Consider the following 16,675-nt stretch of genomic DNA (forward strand, 5'->3'; position numbering starts at 1 on the left):
CCAATGTCCGACATAGCGAAGAAACCGATGTCAAATTAGGGAAGTAACAGAACAAGAAACACCAAGCGTCCCCATCGCAAATAGAATGTGATCTAAGACGCGATCCGAGCACAACACTCCTGCAGACAACCGGAATTGAGAACATACAGCAATCTGAAACCAACTTCACAGTAACGAAGTCTGGGCGTATCAGCAAACCACCATTGTGCTTCAGAGATTCATAAGTTTATCACTTTGTATAATCATATCTTAAATCAAGAGAAAATTCTTGTATTTAAATGTAAATAATTCTGATTATGTAAGGATACAACTTTGTTAGAAAAAGGGGGGTTGTTGTGGTATACCTTACAAGGAGCGTGTCTAAAACTGCTGTGCATCACCAGACAGGATGTGATGTATATACTCATGTAGTCATCAGGCAAAAGATAGGAGCAGTCCTCGAGACCACATGTGTTAACTAGCCTCCCACAAATTGCACATAATTTTATCTGTCCAAATAAAAGAACCCACCTAATTGAGTTACCAATTCTCTGTGATTGGTGTGTTTGTGTAAAGTAGAAAAAATAACAATAGAGGCTTTCAAAATAATAGGTTTTGATAGAGCAGATAGAAAATAACTCTTCCCTCTGGCGAATGAGTCAGTAACCAGAGGTCGTAGATTTCTTATCATTGGCAGAAGGCCTAGAGGAGAGATGAGAATTTTCTTTTCTGAGTTGATGGATCTGGAATGTTCAACTTGAAAAGTTGGTGGAAACTGATTCCACAAATAATTTTAAAAGGGAGCTTAACAGGTACTTGAGGGTGAGCAACTTAAGTTACGGACAAAAAGCGAGGATTTGGGGTTGTGGATGCGAAACATGGGGCTAAGTGCAGATGCTCTTTCAAAGAACCAGCATGGACATGATGTGCCAAATGCCGCCTCCTATACTGTAAATTTCTATGTTGACTGTCAGGAAACTTGCCTGAAAACTCAAGCAAAAACAAAGGTTCAAGTATCTGTTCTTTGCTGTTGCAGTTATTGAATTAAATTAAATAAGGAGGTATTTCCTACTTTGGAACCCCCGAGTCAATCTGGCTGGGTGCAGAGCCAAACTCCCTCTATTCCAACGCTGTGGCTTGATCTAGATGGCACTATTTCTTGACCCAGCCTCCCTTATCACTAAGTGAGGCTGACAACTTGTCCTGAATGTTGTGAATTTCTGGCTGTGGCCCATGCCTTTTACAACTAGCAATGAGATTATGTGCTCGATTTACTGCTCATTTGTAGTCTTTGGGCAGAAAATGTGGTCTGAGGTGTTAATTCTATTAGTCTGTACTTCATTTGGACATTTTTTACAACTCCCATGCTGCCCTTTAAATTTTAAAAAAAAATTTAAAATAAAGATAGCGTTGTTCCTTAATTAACAGGACGATTATTTAGATTCATAAAAATTAAATAGTAATGTACTCCTCCATAATTACATTTTCATTAGATTTAAAATATGCTCCCTGTTAAATATGAAGCTCATCTTAGTGTGGACCACTGCTGTGTTCTTGATTTAGCTTTCCTGCTTTGGCATGGTGTTCGAACATTTGCCTGTCTTCAATTTTGTATCTGACAAAAGAGTAAGAGTGCATGGAATGCATGCCTATATGTTTGAACATATGGTGTGACTTAAACATTTGGGCTACTAACATTTAAACTTTCCATTTAATTGTAGCATGGTATAAAAATAAGGGTATTTGAGAAGTTTGTATTACATCAATAAATGTCTAAATTTTTCAAACAGAGGCTCATGAGAATTTTAAGAGCTCCACGAGGTCATCAGATTTCTGTACATCTGTGGCCAGACAAACCACATGCTGTCAGGACAGTGTCTTAAATTCTACAGTCAAAATCCTATTGGCCTGCAAACAAAAAATTCAAAACAAGTTGTTAGCCTCACTCAGATGATAAAGGTGCTGGAAATAGTGCCATCTAGATCAAACCATGTTGTTGGGTGGAGTAGAGAGAGTTTTGCCTTGCACCTAGCCGTATTATACTTGACATGAAAGTTCCAAAGTAGAAAAGAGCTTCCTCTTTAATTCAATAAAAACAGTAACAGCAAAGTATAGATACTGAGTTTTCATGCAGGTTCCCTGACAGTCAATATAGAAATCATGCTTGTTTATATTTCTGCCATTTTGATTTTTCTAGCGTACTATTTCTTTTGGAAGTTGCCGTAGAAAAATCTGAAAATCGCTAAAGATCAAGCAGTTTTGGATGCAAGAAATTTAAAGTGCAATGTACAGCAGCATTTATATAAGTGAGGCACAACTGGATGCAATGCTCTTTTTTGTGATGTCCTTTTTACTAAGGTTGACCATATTAATTTGTTTAATGCACTTTTTTCTTGATTGCAAAATTGCATCAGCAATATTTAAACTAGTAATACATTAATTCTTTTGTACAGGGTTAAAAGTTAGGGCGTACTTTTTGTTAGAACAGAAGTATCTGGATTAAAGGAATTACTTTTTAAACTATTTAGTTTTTTTGACCTCTGCAAGATACATTTGAAATTTTCCTTTGATAGCAATTGCTTTCCAGGTAATTCGTACTGTGAACTCTTATCTGGCTCTTTTTGAGGAAGTGAGGTAATTCAGGTGAAAAGTTCATTATCTTAGGAGCTACTTGGTCTCAAAGTGGGTCCAGTGGAACCAAAGGATGCTGCTTGAAGGTCATCAAAGTGATGACCAAAAACAGAAAATGTATTTTTATTTTGAGCAAAAATTATTTAAAATATTTGTATATTCTCCCCTTTCTACTTTTCTTGTACCTGACATGGCTTTAAGAGAGCAGAAAGGTAACTTATGCCTCAATTTCTGCCAGTGCCTCCCCAACAGGCCATTGTCAGATATATGAATAGGACCCACTGACACAGTGACACTGTTAAACGTAGAAACATAGAAAATAGGAGCAGGAGTAGGCCATTCGGCCCTTCGAGCCTGCTCCGCCATTCATTATGATCATGGCTGATCATCCAATTCGGTAACCTGTTCCCGCTTTCGCCCCATACCCTCTGATCCCTTTAGACCCAAGAGCTATATTTAGCTCCTTCTTGAAAACATACAATGTTTTGGCCTCAACTGCTTTCTGTGGTGGTGAATTCCACAGGCTCACCACTCTCTGGGTGAAGAAATTTCTATTCAACTCAGTCCTGAAAGGTTTGCCCCATATCCTTCAACTATGACCCCTGGTTCTGGACTCCACCCCCCCCCCCCCCCCCCCCCCCCCCCACCATCGGGAATATCCTTCCTGCATCTGCCCTGTCAAGTCTGTTAGAATTTTATAGGTTTCTATGAGATCCCCCCCTCACTCTTCTGAACTCCAGCGAATATAATCCTAATCGACTCGATCTCTCCTCATACGTCAGTCCTGCCATCCCAGGAATCAGTCCGGTAAACCTTCGCTGCACTCCCTTTATAGCAGGAACATCCTTCCTCAGATAAGAAGACCAAAACTGCACACAATATTCCAGGTGTAGCCTCACTAAGGCCCTGTATAATTGCAGCAAGGCATCCCTGCTCCTGTACTTGAATCCTCTCGCTATCAAGGCCAACATACCATTTGCCTTTTTTACCGCCTGTTGGACCTGCATGCTTATCTTCAGCGACTGGCTGATGGCTGCTATTTCAAATTTATAAGATGCTTTGGGGTCTACATTTGTATTGGGGTAAATATATTCCAACTGGCTGACAAGGTATGAATTGGGCTACTTATCAATGAGGTAAAAACAATTTAACAAATTAATGCTTGTGTAGGAGAAATAGTGCAAGTAAGGTATATTTTGCTGGTTTGATGGCATGAAATCATCAATTTTTTTAATCAAATACCAGCCTGGCCACAATTAAAATCAATCCACTTGTGGGATGATAACCCAAATCGCCTTCAGTTGAATTGTCTCATCAGTGTGCATGAAGAGTTCTACTGCCCAAGTCGGCCGTGTCTATCTTAGAATGGCATCTGTCATAAGTTTACAAGTACATTTTAAAAAGTGTTCACATGTTTAAAAGTACATTTATAATTCATCTGTGTTGTTTGCACTGATTCCTGTTGTAAAACGATAGGCAATGGCAAATAGTGAGGAAGAACTGGATTTTTCATTCATGAATATGTGCTTCATGTTTGTCTTAATTTCCACCCCCCCATGCTTTTTTAAACCAATGCAACAAGGTACAGAAGAGGTATCTAATTACTTTCCTGCCTCCTTTCCCAGGTGACAAATGGTGGGAGTCTTCTTTGGCATCATTTAATTATGTTTCTTGGTGGATCAATGAAGAAGCAGCACTTCGGGTCTTAGTGAGCTTTGGTAGCTTCTATTTTGAAAATAAGTTCTTTGTTACTGCAGGAGAGTTGGCTTGAGATGGGAAGTAACTTTGCATCATCAAAGCTATAAATAAAAGCGAATTGAAGTTCATATTCACACCAAGGACTTGATTGTAAAATGGCATAACATGCACAAAAATGCCATGTAGAATGCCAGTGCAATTATTGGACTTGAGCTGTCTGATATGTGAGCCCCAAAGTATGAACTGTGGATATGCTTGAAAAGCAATGAAATAAAATGTAAAATAAAGTAATTCAATAAACCAAATGTTGCAAAGATTCAAGTTGAGGAAAACTAGTAAATATTTAAAAAATTAATGGTCCAGATAAGCAGAGAAGAGTTTTGCACCATTTTTATAGCATCATAGAGTTTTACAGCACAGAAACAGGTCCTTCAGCCCAACGTGCCTGCGCCAACTATCAAGCACCCGTCCTAACTAATCCCATTTCCCCGCACTTGGCCCGTAGACTTGCACGTTATGGCGTTTCAAGTGCTCATCTAAATATTTCTCGAATGTTGTGAGTGTTCCTGCCTCTACCACCCCTTCAGGCAGTGTGTTCCAGATTCCAACCACCCTCTGGGTGAAAAAATTCTTCTTCAACTCCCTTCTAAACCTCCCTGCTCCTTACCTTAAATCTATGCCCCCTAGTTATTGACTTCTCAGCTAAGGGAAAAAGTTTCTTCCTATCTATCCTATTGATAACTGTCATAATTTCGTATACCTCAATCAGGTCCTCCCTCAGCCTTCTCCGCTCCAAGGAAAACAACTCCAGCCTATCCAGTCTGTCTTCATAACTGTAATGCTCCAGCGCAGGCAACATCCTGGTGAATCTCCTCTGCACCCTCTCCATTGCAATCACATCCTACCTATAGTGTGGTGACCAGAATTGTACACAGTACTCCAGCTGTGGCCTAACCAGCGTTTTATACAGCTCCATCATAACCTTCCTGTTCTTATATTCGGTGCCTCGGCTAATAAAGGCAAGTATCCCGTAAGCCTTCCTAACCACCTTATCTACCTGTGCTACTGCCTTCAGTGATCTATGGACAAGCACCGTAAGGTCCCTCTGTACTTCCTAGGGCCCTACCATCCATTGTATATTCCTTTGCCTTGTTAGACCTCCAAAAGTGCATCACCTCACACTTCTCAGGATTAAACTCCCATTTGCCACTGTTCGGCCCATCTAACCAGCCCATCTATATCATCCTGTAGTCTAAGGCATTTCTCCTCACTATTTAAGACACCACCAATTTTCGTGTCATCTGTGAACTTACTGATCATACCTCCTGTATTCACGTCTAAATCATTAATGTACACGACAAACAGTAAGGGTTCCAGCACTGATCCCTGTAGTGCACCACTGGTCACAGGCCGGTCACAGGCTTCCAATCGCAAAAACAACCCTCTACCATCACCCTCTTCCTCCTTCCACTAAGCCAATTTTGAATCCAATTTGCCAAATTACCGTGGATCCCATGGGCTTTTACTTTCTTAACCGATCTCCCATGCGGGACCTTATCAAAAGCCTTACTGAAGTCCATGTAGACTACATCAACTGCTTTACCCTCATCTACACCTCTAGTCACCTCAAAAAAATTCAATCACATTTGTCAGACACGATCTCCCCTGACAAAGCCATGCTAACTATCCCTGATTAATCCCTGCCTCTCCAAGTGGAGATTAATCCTGTGTCTCAGAATTTTTTCCAATAATTTCCCTACTACTGATGTTCGACTCACTGGCCTATAATTACCTGGTTTATCCCTGCTACCCTTCTTGAATAATGGTACCACATTCACTGTCCTTCAATCCTCTGGTACCTCTCCTGTGGCCAGAGAGGATCTGAAAATTTGTGTCAGAGTCCCTACTATCACCTCGCTTGCCTCACATAGCCGCCTGTGCTACATCTCATTTGGGCCTGGGGATTTATCCACCTTTAAGCCCGCTAATACTTCCTCCTTTTCAATGCTAATTTGATCAAGTATATCACAATCCCCTTCCCTGATCACTACACCTACATCGTCCCTCTCAATAGTGAACACAGATGAAAAGTAATTGTTCAAAACCTCACCTATGTCCTCTGGCTCCACAGATTGCCTCTTTGCTCCCTAATGGGCCCCACTTTTTCCCTGGATATCCTTTTGTCCTTAACATACTTATAAAATGCCTTGGGATTTTCCTTTATCTTGTCTACCAGTGATGTTTCATGCCCCCTCTTTGCTTCCTAATTACTTTTTTAAGTACTCCCCTACACTTTCTATACTCCTCTAGGGCCTCTGCTGCTTTCAGCACTCTGAATCTGCCATATGCCTCCTTCTATTTCCTTATCCAATCCTCTATATCCCTTGACATCCAGGGTTCCCTTGACCTGTTGGTCCTACTCTTCACCTTTACAGGAACATGCTGCACCTGAACCCTCACAATTTCCCTTCTAAATGACTCCCACTGGTCTGATGTAAACGTTCCTGCAAGAAGCTGCTCCCAGTTCACTTTGGCCAGATCCTGTTTTCTCATATTGAAATCTGCCTTCCCCCAATTCAGTACTCTTATTTCCGGATCCTCTATGTCCTTTTCCATAACAACCTTAAATCTTACAGAATTATGGTCACTATCCCCGCAATGCCCCCCCACTGTCACTTCTACCAGTTGGCTGGCTTCATTCCCTAGGATTAAGTCCAGTACCGCTCCTCCTCTTGTAGGACTGTCTACGTGCTGGCTCAAAAAGCTCTCCTGAATGCACTTGAAGAATTCTGCCCCCTTTAAGCTTTTTGCAGTAATACTATCCCTCCCCCCCCCCCCCCCCCCAATATAGGGGAAGTTGAAATCCCCTACTATTATTATCGTATTATTATTGCACCTCTCTGAGATTTGCCTACATATCTGCTCCTCTACCACTGCCTGACTGTTTGGAGGCCTGTAGTACACTCCCAGCCAAGTGATAGCCCCCTTTTTGTTTTTAAGTTTTATCCATATGGCCTCATTAGAGGAACCTTCTAAGATGATATTCCTCCTTGCTGCAGTAATTGTCTCTTTAATCAACAGTGCAATGTCACTTCCTGTTTTACCCCCTCCACTATCACGTCTGAAGATTCTATACCCTAGGATATTAAGCTGCCAGTCCTGCCCTACCCTCAACCATGTCTCAATAATAGTAATAATATCATATTCCCATGTGTTAATCAACGCCCTCAATTAATCTGCCTTACTAATAAGACTCCTTGCATTAGAATAGATACAATCCAGCCTTGCATTATTTGCTTGAGCCTTAACAGGTCTACATTTACTCTGTCCTCCGGACTGACTTAGCTTCACATTTATATTTGATTTTACATCGCCCCCTACTGTGCTTCCAATCTGTATCCCATCCCCCTGCCAAATGTGCTGATGTAGCTACATATAGTAAAATGTATTCTTGTCACAGCATTTACAGGAGGGTTTATTGACTGCATCGTTGTACAAATTTGTACAGTAGTTTAACGAGGTTTGGGGGAGACTGGTGGGAGAAACTCAGCTAGACAAAGGTTATTCCATCTTCGCTAGGTGTTTTTGGATTGGGTCATTTATTCTGTACACCTTGAGATCAATTGTGTTCTGACTGGCAAGAATCCATCCCTCCCTATATAGGGATGTGGTGTTTGGTTTGTGGGATGGGATGAGGGAACCTACTACAGGGGATCTGTTATATATTCTCCAGAAAGTGATCCAGACAACTTGAAATACAGCCTCTGTCGGGATGTGAGAAAATATAATGTAATGCCACTGACGTCCCACAGGTGTTTAATTCACACGTTAGTGATGGGAAGAGTAAAATTTTGCCATAGTGGATGAAGTACATTTTCATTTAATATATGTAATATATATAGTTTTGAGTTTCTGCTGAAAATTGCTTACCAGTAAGAATATTTTACAGCTGTGGCATTCTCTAGGGCACCGATATAGTGTGTATGTGAGAGATATAGCATCTGTTCTTTTTGTAGTAACTTGTGCATTGGCTGTAATTTTTTTATAATTTGCTTTCCCACATTTAGTTTTAAACTTGAAGCCAACTTTTAGCCAACATAATGTTAATTTGAAGTTCCATCTAGTCTATGCACATCTAAAATGGGAAGTGATATTGTGATGGAGCATTCTGTTTGAAACATGATCATTTTCATGAATTGCTAATTGCAGTGTATTAATAAAATAGATTGAGTTCAATGTGGTTTGAGGCTACAAACAATTAGAGAATCCACACTTAAAACTAAACTTTTACCTTTTGAAGTTTATGTTGATTTTGGTAATTGATCTTGAATGCTTTGGATAATATTTCTCCAAGCTTGAATGGTAAAAGTCATTAAGTTTGTGCAACTTTGTATTCTAAATTTTCAGGGTGTCAAACCAGCAAGTTTTGGCAAGGTCACAGATCCAGAAATAAAAGAGATCATTGGTGAATGCATCTGCCAAAATAAAGAAGAAAGGTTTGTAACAAAATCATGAACAAATGTGTATTGTTTGTCAGACCTGATAATTGATTACTCTATATTATTAACAAGGCATTTGCAGTAAATGTTCTTTAGCCAGTTATCAGTGAGTCCTTGACTTAGTTTACAAAGTGTATGTTTTTACACTTAATATTTATTATTAAAGAACAAGATATTGTATTCAACATGGAATGGTAAATGTAAAAAAATTTTGTCCAGTATGAAGCATTTGTATGAATACTCTGATTTAACGAATTTGAGAATTTTATTTGTGTTGAGTTTAGTCAAATACTAGTTGAGCATTAAACATACACCTGAGTTTGTTGGGAAAAGTTTTACTTGTAAACCATTTTTAACTGCTTTTATAGTTTCTATAAAGACAAATTAAATAAAAATTACCTTTGATAACAATGTAAAGGTTTTCTATGATCAGTTAATGCATCAGAAATCTGTAGTATAGCTGCAAATAGGATAAACATTTCTTGTTTCTGCTAGTATTTTCAGCACAATTCACCTGAAATCGGTGTGACCTGTGCAAAAGATCTTAAAATTTTAAGGGCAAATTACATCCAGTGCAAACAGTTTCCACGATCCTTTCTGCTCGCTTAAAAACATTACACTTGAAGCAGACACCATCCACAAAACTGGTTACGCCCCTAGGATGAATTCATCACCATTTGAGAGTATCCACTAATTTCGTTTGCGGGCCTTCACGAAGGCTCCTTTTCAAAAAAAAAATAAGCTAGTTCTTTTGGGCACAAGGACATTAATTGGTGTGTTTTAAATACTTTTATATGTAATTATTTTAAATTTACTAAGAAACTGACTACTGTATCCCAATATAACTGGGAAATGGTTTAAATGTTTTTTAAAAGTCATTTTCAGTAATTTAATATCAGGTTACTCACAGGTGGTGGATTGACACCGATTAAAAATGCTTATTTTTAGTGATAAACCCATTTTCAGCTGCATTAATCAAGCTGCACCAAGTTACCACTCTTAAAGTAAAACTGAAAAATTATGTTCTAAAACACTGCCCAATTGCACTGGTTCAAGAAAGATATTGAATTCGATAAATGAGTTTGAGTGGAAATTCAAGGGAAAAAACCTTTCTCAACTTGTACAATTGTGGGCTCAATTTGCACCTGGTTTGCTGATTGTGCCCAAAGTGAAAACTCTACCCTAAGCTGAATATATTACATAGGACATACAGCTCATAAACAGGCCATTTGGCCCAACTGGTGCTTGCCGGTGATTGTGCTCCACTCAAGCCTCCTCTCATCCCTCATTTAAATCTATCATCGTAATCCTCTATTCCCTTCTCTCTCTAGCTTCCCCTTAAATATATCTATACTATTCTCTTCAACCACTCTGTGTGGTGATGAGTTCCACATTCTCACCACTCTTTGGGTAAAGAAGTTTCTTCTGAATTCCGTATTGGATTTCTTGGTGACTATCTTCTATTGATGGCCTCTAGTTATGCACTTCCCCACAAGTGGCAACATTCTCTGTCTATCCACTGTATCAAAACCTTATATAATTTTAAAGACCTCTATTAGATTGCCCCTCAGCCTCCTTTTTTCAAGATAAAAGAGACCTAGCCTGTTCATCCTTTCCTGATATGTACACCCACGCATTTCTGGTATCACCCTTGTAAATCTTCTCTCATCCTTGTTATAATATGGCAACCAGAACTGTACACAGTACTCTACGTGTGGTCCAACCAAGGTTCGATATAGTTTTAGCATAACTAACGAACTTTTCACTCTATCCCTCTAGAAATAAAACCTCATGGTGTTTTTTTTTTTATGGCCTTGCCAACTTTAGTGATTGTATTTGTACTCTGAGATCCCTTTGTTCCTGTACCCCACCTAGACTCGTGCCTTCCAAGCAATAAGTGACCTCCATATTCTTCCTACCAAAATGTACTTGTGTTGAACTTCATTTGCACATTCTTGCAGAATGAAGTTTGTTGATGTCCTCCTGTAATTTGTTGCAGTCCTCCTCACGATTGGCTATCTACCCCGCATGCCCCCCCCCCCCAAAAAAAATTTGGTGTCCTTCACAACTTTAAAAGTTGTGTTTTTGATTCCAAAGTCCAAATCGTTAATGTAAATTGTGAACAGCAGTGGTCCCAGCATTGACCCTTGTGGAGCACCACTTTCCACCTTCTAGGACTCTGAATAAATATCCTTTACTCCCATTCTCTGCTTTCTGTCTTGTAGCCAGCTAGCAATTAATTTTGCCACTAGTCCACTGACTCTGAATTCTCTGACCTTATTCATTAGTCTATTATGAGACACCTTATTTGAAGGCCTTTTGAAAATTCAGATAAATTACCTCTACTGCATTACCATTGTCTAGTCTCTCTCTTACTCCTCAAAGAATTCAGTATTTGAAATCCATGCTGACTATTCATTATATTTTTCTTCTCTATATGTTCTTTTCTCTCCTTTAGTATGGATTCCATTATTTTTCCGACCACCGATATTAAGCTGACTTGTCTATAATTCCTTAGGCATATTCTAATTGAATGTTGATTTTTTCCCCAGATATGCTATAAAGGATCTATTAAATCATGCATTCTTTGCGGAAGAGACTGGGCTAAGGGTTGAACTTGCTGAAGAGGATGATGGAAAAAAAAATTCAATAGCAATGAGACTCTGGGTTGAAGACCCTAAGAAGCTGAAAGGCAAACCCAAAGACAATGGAGCTATTGAGTTCAGTTTTGACTTGAATAAAGAAAATCCTGATGATGTTGCACAAGAAATGGTAAGATTCATATACTACTATTAATGCAAGGTAAAGCTTAGTTAGAAATGGAAAAAATAACTTGAATTTATATAGTGTCTGATCACATTCACTGAACAGCCCAAAGCATTTTACAACAACTGGATCACTTTTGAAATGCAATCACTATTGTTTTGTAGGCAAATGCAGTCAGTCCCACAGACTGAAAATACATGAAGGACTGATCTGTTTTTGGTGGTGCTTAAGGGAGGGATGTTGGTTAAGACACCAGAAGAACTCCCTACTGTTCTTTGAATGGGCAGTTCTTATCTTGTCCAGGAAAGGATGCCTCCAATAATACAGCACCCCTTCAGTACTGCACTGAAATGTCAACCTGGATTATGTATTGCAGTCCAAATTGGGACGTGCTGACAGAGACAAGAGTATTACCATTTGAGCCAAACTGATGCCTAATACATCCTGAGCAACAAAGGTACTTGGTTTAAAAAGCTTTATCCCTAATTAGCAAGGTGTTTTTACAGTCTTTCAAGATTACAAAAGCCATGGTTTGCTTGCTGTTTCACTTTCTTACTCCTTTTGAATGCTCCATCCATCCATAAACACACAGTTCCTGTTATTAACCAAGAGTCTGATGAGAATGTTTCCATGTAGGGCAGGAGAGTTTGCCCCCTCACTTCTAGCAGTTTTAAAAGAGATGTTTGAGGAGGTTATCTGCTTGAATCTTTGGGCATGGATGGCCTACAGAGAGTGAAAAGGCGTGGTTAAAAAAAGCCACATCATGGGAATGGCTCCCCAACTATAAACAGTCAGTTCATATCTCTGTTTAAAATGAATTATTCAAGAGTGCATTTGCTGGAAACGAATATGAAACCTAAGCTTCCTTTGAAGCACTGTTAGTCCAGTTAATTGAATCAAGGTCTGGTGCAAGTTAAGCACCTCCTTCAAAAGCTTGATTTGGGGAAAAGTTGCATGCTCTAGCATAGTTAGCATTCCCAAAGCCCCGTCTAATAAACTACCTACACCTTTGTCCTTGGAGCTAGTATCCTATGACTTAGCTATTCCAGTTATCTCTGATAACCAGTGCCATCACTTTGGAGCAGAACTCAGCAAGCGTATCTCCACAAAATATCACTAATAGACCCTGAGAACTATACATCAGTATTCTTACTGTAAACTGTGTGCAGGCTTATAGAAATTATAGAGAGAAAATGAGAAGCTCTTAAAATACCTCAAAGCATTTCTAGAAGATAGTTTTTATTTATAATTGGTTATTCTGTCTACTCAAATCAGTTGAGGTCGGTGTTCATAGTTTATTAAGCATAGATTATTAAGCATACAGTACTTGCAGTTGTACATTTTTACATTCTTTCATGGGATGTGGATGTCGCTGGCTAGGCCAGCATTTATTGCCCATCCTTAATTGCCCTTGAGGAGATGGTGGGTGAGCTGCTGCCTTGAACCTCTGCAGTCCATGTGGTGTAGGTGCACCAACAGTGCGGTTAGGAAGGGAGTTCCAGGATTTTGACCCAGCAACAGTGAAGGAACAGCAATATAGCTCCAAGTTAGGATGGTGTGTGGCTTGGAGGGGAACTTGGAGGTGGTGGTGTTCCCATGCATCTGCTGCCTTTGTCCTTCTGGGTGGTGGACATCGTGGTTTTAGAAGGTGCTGTCGAAGGAGCCTTGGTGAGTTGCTGCATTGCGTCTTGTACGTGGCACACACTGCATTGGTGGTGGGAGGGAGTGAATGTTGAAGGTGGTGGATGGGGTGCCAATGAATCCGGCTGCTTCTCCTGGATGGTGTCGAGCTTCTTGAGTGTTGGTGGAGCTGCACTCATTTAGGCAAGTGGAGAGTATTCCATCACACTCCTGACTTGTGCCTTGTACATGGTGGACTGGCTTTGGGGAGTTGGGAGGTGTGTTACTTGCCGCGGAATTTCCAGCGGCTGACCTGCTCTTGTAGCCTCAGTACTTCTATGGCTGGTCTAGTTCAGTTTCTGGATAATGCTAACCCCCAGGATGATGTTGATGGGGGATTCAGCAATGGTAATGGCAATGAAAGTCAAGGAGAGAGGATTGGATTCTCTCTTGTTTGAGATGGTCATTGCCCGCCACTTGCGTGGCGCAAATGTAACTTGCCACTTATCAACCCAAGCCTGAGTGTTGTACAGGTCTTGCTGCATATGGACATGGGCTGCTTCAGTACCTCAGGAGTCGCGAATGGCGCAATCATCAGCGAACATCCCCACTTCTGACCTTTTGGAGGGAAGGTCATTGATGAAGCAGCTGAAAATGGTTGGGCCTAGGACACTACCCTGAGGAACTCCTGCAGTGATGTCCTGGGACTGAGATGATTGACCTCCAACAACCACAACCATCTTCCTTTGTGCAAGGTACGACCCCAACCAGTGAAGCATTTTCCCCTCGATTCCCATTGACTCCACTTTTGCTAGGACTCCTTGGTGCCACGCTCTGTCAAGGGCAGTCACTCTCACCTCACCTCTTGAGTTCAGCTCTTTTGTCCATGTTTGGACCGAGGCTGTAATGAGGTTAGGAGCTAAATGGCTCTGGCGGAACCTAACCTGAGCGTCAGTGAGTAGGTTATTGCTGAGCAAGTGCCAGTTGACTGCACTATCGGCAACACCTTTCATCACTTTGCTGTTGATCAAGAGTAGACCGATGGGAATGTAATTGGTCGGGTTGGATTTGTCCTGCCTATTGTGTACAGGACATACTTGGGCAATTTTCCACATTGCCGGGTAGATGCCAGTATTGTAGCTGTACTGGAATAGCTTGGCTAGGGGTGCAGTTCGTTCGGGAGCACAAGTCTTCAGTACCATTGCCAGAATGTTGTCAGGGCCTATAGCCTTTGCAGTATCCAGTGCCCTCAGCTGTTTCTTGGTATCACTTAAAATACTCTTGGCAGTTAGTACTTAGAACTGCAGTCGGGCAGGGATAGGTTGGGGGCTTAACTGTGTTACATTTCTGAGTTCAGCCTGCTGGTTGATCAGGTCCAAACCAGTGTAAAGACTGTCACTTTGTCATTTTCTCATGCTCCTAGTTTTCCCACCAGGTGACAATCCACACATTTTTTGCATTACATGATTATACCACATTAAACTGCAACTCCATATAAGTAATTGAACTGTCAATAACTTTTGTTAATAAACTAGCTTCCTTACTTATTTATTTTATTTATTTAGAGATACAGCACTGAAACAGGCCCTTCGGCCCACCGAGTCTGTGCCGACCAACAACCACCCATTTAACCAAACCCTACAGTAATCCCATATTCCCTACCACCTACCTACACTAGGGGCAATTTACAGTGGCCAATTTACCTATCACCTGCAAGTCTTTGGCTGTGGGAGGAAACCGGAGCACCCGGCGAAAACCCACGCGGTCACAGGGAGAACTTGCAAACTCCACACAGGCAGTACCCAGAATCGGACCCGGGTCCCTGGAGCTGTGAGGCTGCGGTGCTAACCACTGTGCTGCCCAACCACTGCGCCACAGTGCCGCTGTTTTTCCATTGGGCAAACAAGATTAGTACAATTACTGTAATTTGTTATTTATTAAAAGTTTCCCTCATATATCTAAATTGGTATTCTACCAAATGAAGCCTTTGGTTATCAGTATGTCTTCAATTCGGTGTCATATCCCATTCTACAGAAACCCCAATTAAATAGATCATGTTTACCCAGATGTTTTTCTTTTGCTCGACTAACCATTGTCCTTGCTTCCATTATGAGCTGCCTGAAACTAGTGTGCAATGGCATGTCTTTAATTAGGTTCCCTCATTACACAGGTGTTACTTCATCCTGAAAATTACCATTGCTGTAGTGTTAGCATCGCTGTAACAGTTCAGTCTTCACTACTTTTGAGATGCTAGCTTCCTGTAGCAAGGGTATGAGAGTCTGGAAATGTGTGGTGTTTTGTCCTAAATTTAATACTTGTTTGAAATGAGCATGAACAGCTTGTGTAGTTAACAAAATTTCTCAGCTTTCCATGCATCAGCGTAAGTTCATATACAAAGTGCTGCCCCTCATCCAATGAGGATTTGAGTGATTCCAATTTTTCCAGAAGACTTTGAAAGGAACAGGAGATAGAATTCTTAAAGATTTATTTCAGACAAATCTGCAATTTATATAACTTGTTAATAAATGCTGTTTTCTATGATCTTCTCACAGTGCCTGTGATTAGAGCAGGCGTGATTTCTTTGACAGTAAAGAAAACAAAGATTGCAGTTCAAGAAAAAAAAATTTATTGCTGGGAAAAGAGACATGCTGTCGAAGGTTTTCGTCTTACACTCATCAGGACAGACGAGAGAATGCCAAATTTCAAAGGGAGCAACAATTTATACAGCATGAGAAAAGGGTGCTGACTGGTTGGCAAGTCGACTCTGGTCGAGGGGTTGCACCAAGGAACATGGGCCGATTCGTGAGTATATGTGCGATGCACAATGAGCTTGCTCACCATGCAAGCTTGATGCTGATATAGTGCATCAAAGTTTTCATGCAAGATAATGGCTATCCCGATCAGATCATTGCTCGTTGTGTATCGCACAAAGTCACAAATGGGCCTAAGGTCGCTACTTTCAGTCCTGAAAAGTGCCAGTCCACTCAATTTATCCTGGAAGGGTAAGGTATCTCAAAAATTTGAGCAACAGGTGAAGCTAGCTATTTCACGCTGTACTATGCAGTAGCAACACAAGTGGTATTTTCCACTAACATGATGCTGCTGTCAAGTCAAAAAGATGTTCTGCCAACCACACAAATGAGTAATGTGGTATATTGAATTCCAGTGCCAGTGCGATGCTAGGTATATAGGCTGTACATCCCAACAGCTGGAAGATCATATCAAACAGCACGTCCCTTCGGCTGTTCTCGATAAGCAAAGGACTGACCGTACTCAACCAGCTTGTACTTGCAAAACTCAGAACACAATGTCTAACGTTAGATGTGATTCTGCGAATGGACAGCACTTACTGAACAATCCCAAGTGTGCTAAGAATTAAACTAATAACCAATTTAAGATTTATCAGTCAGGCTAGTAATGTGGCTCACTTATGCTTGCTAGAAGTTCCACATATTCATACGCAGGAACCTGTTCTCTGCAGA

The 16,675-nt window shown here is 40.7% G+C and overlaps 1 protein-coding gene across 4 annotated transcripts in view; it reads left to right on the forward strand.

Annotated features, from left to right (window-relative positions):
* LOC137380107 (serine/threonine-protein kinase WNK2-like) overlaps positions 1-16,675 on the forward strand; it is a 258,006-nt gene that overhangs the window by 111,738 nt on the left and 129,593 nt on the right. For all 4 annotated transcript variants that reach the window (XM_068051757.1, XM_068051760.1, XM_068051761.1 and 1 more), the window contains exons 5-6: positions 8,716-8,804; positions 11,360-11,579. In XM_068051757.1, coding sequence (XP_067907858.1) covers positions 8,716-8,804; positions 11,360-11,579 — 309 coding nt within the window. The remainder of the gene's footprint in view (positions 1-8,715; positions 8,805-11,359; positions 11,580-16,675) is intronic.

This window comes from Heterodontus francisci, chromosome 19 (assembly GCF_036365525.1).
Source record: "Heterodontus francisci isolate sHetFra1 chromosome 19, sHetFra1.hap1, whole genome shotgun sequence".
Lineage (NCBI taxonomy): Eukaryota > Metazoa > Chordata > Chondrichthyes > Heterodontiformes > Heterodontidae > Heterodontus > Heterodontus francisci.